The 5,894-nt window shown below is 30.3% G+C and overlaps 1 protein-coding gene across 1 annotated transcript in view; it reads right to left on the bottom strand.

Annotated features, from left to right (window-relative positions):
• Positions 1 to 2,067: 2,067 nt before the first annotated feature.
• LOC116852187 (juvenile hormone acid O-methyltransferase-like) overlaps positions 2,068 to 5,894 on the bottom strand; it is a 27,941-nt gene continuing 24,114 nt past the window's right edge. Inside the window, exons 2-6 of the mRNA XM_032832264.1 lie at positions 3,368 to 3,619; positions 3,124 to 3,295; positions 2,685 to 2,817; positions 2,453 to 2,600; positions 2,068 to 2,315 (exon numbers count right to left, since the gene is read on the bottom strand). Of these exons, the coding sequence (XP_032688155.1) occupies positions 2,068 to 2,315; positions 2,453 to 2,600; positions 2,685 to 2,817; positions 3,124 to 3,295; positions 3,368 to 3,554 (888 nt within the window). The 5' untranslated portion in view covers positions 3,555 to 3,619. The remainder of the gene's footprint in view (positions 2,316 to 2,452; positions 2,601 to 2,684; positions 2,818 to 3,123; positions 3,296 to 3,367; positions 3,620 to 5,894) is intronic.

Genomic DNA, 5,894 nt, shown 5'->3' with positions numbered 1-5,894 from the left:
TGACATTAAACTTATTAATTTTAACAAATAAAATTATCACAAAATATTTAATATGCAAACTATCAAAAACGTATAATTCTCACATTGCAAGTGCCTACGGTATGAAATAATGCATCTCAAGGGAGCTTTAGAAACGTGACGAAGAGGCGATAGTAAAAATCAATAATATCGTTTTTCGACTCCATGTACTTTTCTCCCTCTTTCTCTCTCTCCCTCTCATTTCTAATAAATAAGAAACTTGAACGCTACAATGTACGTTATATTTGACATAATATTACAGTATGCAATATTTATTAGTAGTTTAGCAATTTTTTTATAACAAGTAAAATGTAGTTCCTTTTTATTTTGATATTATACAGTAATATTAAATGTCATATTTTTTTAGATTGTACATCTGTCGATATGTGTTAGCAGTAACTGGTTAAGCAGTTAAATTTCATCGGAATTACCGTCTAACGGCATTCGTAGAAAATACCATATATACCATAAATTGCTGCATAAAGCAGCATATCAAATTTCACCTAACTTATTACATCGAATAATTTAGAAATGTGTATCATAGTAAGATCATTTGCATTCACAAAAGCTGAATTTGTTAGTAACTTCTTACCTATTGATGATAACACGCTGCGACTTTGCTCATAGTTATTAATGATCCATACTTATTTACCATTTGACACTTTCTTATCATTCTCGAATACCAGTATCGTATTTATTTGATACGGAAATTTATCTTTACCTACATAATTTCAATAATATTTTGCCGTTGATATCATACGAGGATATCGACATAGGATAAATGTTCGTTCCGGTTCTTCAGTCTCTACCAGAGGAGGGAATTTTCTCTACATCCCACATTGACGTTGATATGATAAGAATTTACAATTCCATTCTGTGATAAAACTCCCATCATTTATTTATTTATACAGAAGTCATATTGCTTTACGATCTCCCTTTTTAAAATTGATTTAACAGAGAATTCTTTGTCGTTGTTGAATCCATCGATCGCTTTTGGTGATAATACACAGGATTTAGAATGAATGAGGAAGATAATTAAATAGTAATTTTATTTTATTCTTCCTTCTTTCATAAGAGTACTTTCAAGGAGATTATCCGCAGTCGAAAGTTAGCTCTGAGTTCTTACTCTCAAAAAGTCCAACCGTCTTGAAAAATAGATCCTAATGATATTTGAAAAAAGCAAACTCGAGAGCAAGTTGCATTGTAACTTCGTCACTTCGCTCTGAAAGGCGTTATCGGACGGTTCGATAAAATTGGTAAAAAGAGAAAATCTTGATGACTTCGCCATCTTGCTCCGAAAGAGGAGTCGACAGCAGAAAGAGAAAATCTAGGCAACTTTGCCACCTCGCCCTGAAAGGAGATCGTCGACTGATCCGGAGAACCTGAAGAAAAAGTCTAGACGACTTCACTATCTCGCCCCGAAGAGAGTATCTTCAGCAGAAATCCGGAGAACCGAAAGAGAAAATAGAAAACTATGTCCGAGTTCCTTTTTCTAGCTGCGCTCGTGAGGTGACTCTTCGTAATGGAGAAACATCTTCTTTAAGATTGAAAATAAATCCGAAAATATCAGTAATATCAGTATCTCTTGCGCAAGCGTCCTACTTATATTTCACTGTAAACGCGATTTTACTGATCCAAAATGAAACAAGCAATCTTAAGTTGTGTTAGATTATTCCACTTCTTGATGAAATGAACATAAATATTCACGAAATTTCCGTACAAAATCTATAAAATTTACAATAAATAAATATGAAAGATAAACAATGAGTAAAATACATGCTTTTTTGGAAACGTTCTCATTATAAGTGTATATTTTATCTGTACACTAAAAGAATATTTTATTTGTATCCATTTATTACAATTAAATATATTTTCATAATTATAATTGCGTCATACAAACATTATAATTAAAACATCTATTAACTTTGTAACTTTGTATTGTATTCATAAGCACATACATTACATAAATTTATAATTTTAATATTGACAACTGGCTAATTGTGTAACGCAATAATTATGACGGTAAAATGTAAGTGCAAATGTATTTTATTACGTCGTGCAATCATCGACAACGTGGCACGATTCGGAAAATATATGAATATTTTCATCATTACCCTTTTGCGCATAAACTATTAATATTTCATGTAGATCTGATGCAACTTTTTCATTTTGATTGGGCCTCCGCTTATGGAAAAATCTTCTTCTCGTATATTCCTGGGTAAACTCATCTTTTAATTCTGCCATTCGATCGTGAGGCATGTCCTCCAAAAATTGCGTTAGGAAAGACAGTATCATTTCTGTTGAAATAATTAGTAATTAATGTAAAGTCATAATTCTTAAACAACTTAAGTCGTGTGTCATATGAATATTTTAAACAATAATCAAATAATAAGAAAAATCTGTTATACGGAAATATTATTTTAGAGGTTCATACCTGGTAATTTCTGTGCGTCATGAGCAGAATAGGTTCTCTCTCGATGACTGCAATGATGGACATTAAACCCAATATTTTTGAGTAATGCTTTCAGTTCTTTATGGGGATGACCCGAATTGTGGAATATAGGAATAAAATTATTCGCATGCTGTATAAACGAAAGGAAAATATTTAATAGTTTATAGAGATGAATAATTGCAAAGAGATATAGTATATAGACAATAATATTTACCTTTATGTACGACGTATATCGGTTGTCTTGCGACAATTCATGTAAAATATCAAATGCGTCATGAGATAGTACCGTTAATATTAGCATAGTTCCGCCAGGTCGAAGTAAACGATAGATATTCTCAAATACTTGTCTATTACATAAAGAAGTAAGCTAAATTAATCTATAGAGCATAAATGACACATAGATATGTTAAAATATATTAGGGTAGTTTATATGTACAAATACATGAAATATTAATGTACTCATAGTTTTTTTTTTTTTAATCAATGAAGTGATGTTGTCATTTCATTTTTTCGTAGAAATATTGAAATACATTCACTTGCGTCGATTACATTAAAATATTTAAAAGAAAGATTAATTTAAAAAATCAATCTCTACACATTTCTAATATTTATTTTTTTAATGTCTTCCTAATATTCTCTAACATTTTTCTTACCGCATATCAGCGCACCAATGCAAAACGTGAAATGTGAAAACGTGATCATATTCAGAAACGTGTTTTTCGGGCAGATGTTTAGCTTGAATGTCCAAAATTTCGAATTCGAGTCGTTCTTCGTCAGCATGTAATTCCTTAGCATGTCCGATCATAGCTTCCGACATATCGGTACCTTTACATACAATGTAATTAAACCATAATTCTTGTTAACATGTATTATATTTTTGCAGTATTAATTTCTTACCAATGACTACCGCGTTTGGATGGAGTGCGGGTAAAAGAGTATATCTTGTAACGTCACCGGGACCGCAACCAATATCTATACACTTTCCTGACATACGTAATAATTCCTCTTCAAACTCATGAAGTAAATGTTGTACGCCAGAATGTGATAGATTGTTCGTTTGAGTATATTTCACCGGATTTACCATATTGAGTTGAAGATACTAATGATGTAAAATGTATCTTTCCTTAATAAAATATCACTTGTCTTGATCTGTATAAATTAAACATTGGTTGCAATTAAAACAGAAGAATCAGGTAAAATTTGTGTAAAAGCGTTTCCAGATGTAGATATTTTTGTTTTTGTACTTGTAACAGTATAAAATATATTATATGAATATATTATATGATTATATTATATGATTATATGAATATATTATATGTTAATCTTTGTCAATTTTTATCAAAAAGCGCGGTAGTGTCACCCTCTGAGTGTACGTGCAAAGCGTGCCACGGGCGCTTGCTTAGTCGTTTTATACATATATTTCTGCAACGCTTCTAGTTGAATGGTATAGAAGTAATGAGATATAATGAGCTCACGAAGTATGGACTATCTTCGATAACTTTTTTAAGGGGTGCTATCGTTTGATAAAATATTTTACAATTATTACTCTTAGATGTCTATTATTAAGTGTTATTATCGTCATAACATTTTTCGTTAAAAGATGCTAATTATATGCGTTTAATTTGTCCTTCGAAACTGCTTTGAAATATATCTCCCTCATATACATACCACTACGACTTATTCTTCCAGTAGTGTGCAGCAAACTCAACTTTTATGATTAATTTATACTAAACGAATGAACTTATACTGAACTGAGCTAAACTGAACTGAACGAATGACGAGTGTCGAACTGAATGAACTTTAACTGAATACTCAATAAGCGGAATAGAACTTTTATACTTTTATGATGATTGAAAAAAATGAATAAAATTAAATATATAATAAGGTAAGTTTCACGATTATATGATTAAAATTTTTAATTTGATGTATTCATTTATAATATTTTTTATTACTGAACTATTTTATTAATGAAATATCTGCCTCACTCTCTCTTGGCATCGTCTAAAATATTACAATATATTTTAAAGTGATTTTGGAGGAGGGAAGAATTGAGTATGTAATTAAGTTCTAGGATTATGCATATTTATAAATTTTTTTATAGTATCATTTATTAATAGACTATTTTATTAATAAGATGATTAGATTGTTTAAAGTATCAAACCAAGATCAATATCTTATTAATAAAACAGGTTACTAATAAAAAGTATCAAAAATTAACATAACTTTAATTTACATAGGTTATCAAGAAAGATGATATTTTATCAAAAAAAGAAGACATTTTATATATCAGTGTCCTCAACTCAACATGACAAATTCGATAAAATATTCAAGTAAACAATCTGTCATATTCTTGCGTACAATATTTAATTAATGAGTTTTGAAGAAGAATTAATACAGGTGTCAGAATAGTGTATGGATATTGATTATGATCTCGGTGACGTTATTGCATGATGACATAAACCTGTCTTAATAATAAATAAAGTCTATATTTTTCGGAGTCACATTATGTCTAACCTGACTTTTTGATATTACTAAGCTTATTTGTAAGTCAAGAAGCACGTGGCTTTTTAATATGTGAGTTTTTAAAAAATTACAAAATTTTAATTAAACAAATATACAAATATACAAACATACAAATATACAAATATACAAATATACAAACATACAAATATACTAAGTATAAAAACAAGTTCTATTAATCATTATACATAACATTAAGCATTTATAATCATTTGTAGAACAACAAAAAAATAAACATTTTGCTGCGGAATCTCAAGAAGATGTAATATAAACATGACTAGCATCTAATACATATAATGCGTTGCATATAGCAGAATTTCTATATCACGCTCTTTAGACATACAATTTTGAAAAAATACAGTATTATTATATGTTGATAAATATAGGGATCACTGCTTCTTAAATTATGTCCTATCAAAATGGTTAAGATAACTAAAAATAATATTAGGTGTACAACTTTGCTCCCGCCGTTTTTCTATAGATGGCTTTAGCGGTAAGTAGTGGTCGAAATAAATAGATCATAGACGTCATACAATAAACTTGGGCATCTGTCAACATAACTCCATAGAAACATTAGTCGATTTGTGTCTGCATCATAAAGTTATTCTCGATTGAAAATGTCAGTTTACGAGCCAAATTCTCGTCATTTGCGGGAGGTTTTAATTTTCTGCTTCAATATGAAGAAATCTGCGGCTGAGGCTCATTGAATGCTCTCAAATACTTATGGTGAGGCCGCTATTAGTGAAAGAACGTATCGTGAGTGGTTTCAACGCTTCAAGAACGGTGATTTTGACGTCGTAAACCGGCATAGCGGTGGAAGAGAGAATGTTTTCAAAGATGCAGAATTGGTGGCATTACTTGATCAAGACTCGTGTCAAAATCAAGAAGAATTGGCACGATCATT

This window comes from Odontomachus brunneus, unplaced genomic scaffold (assembly GCF_010583005.1).
Source record: "Odontomachus brunneus isolate Ranch 3 - 2012 unplaced genomic scaffold, Obru_v1 Obru_scaffold_205, whole genome shotgun sequence".
Classification (NCBI taxonomy): Eukaryota; Metazoa; Arthropoda; class Insecta; order Hymenoptera; family Formicidae; genus Odontomachus; species Odontomachus brunneus.
Note: the sequence above shows the minus strand (reverse complement) of the source record. Positions and strands in the feature narration are given on the sequence as shown.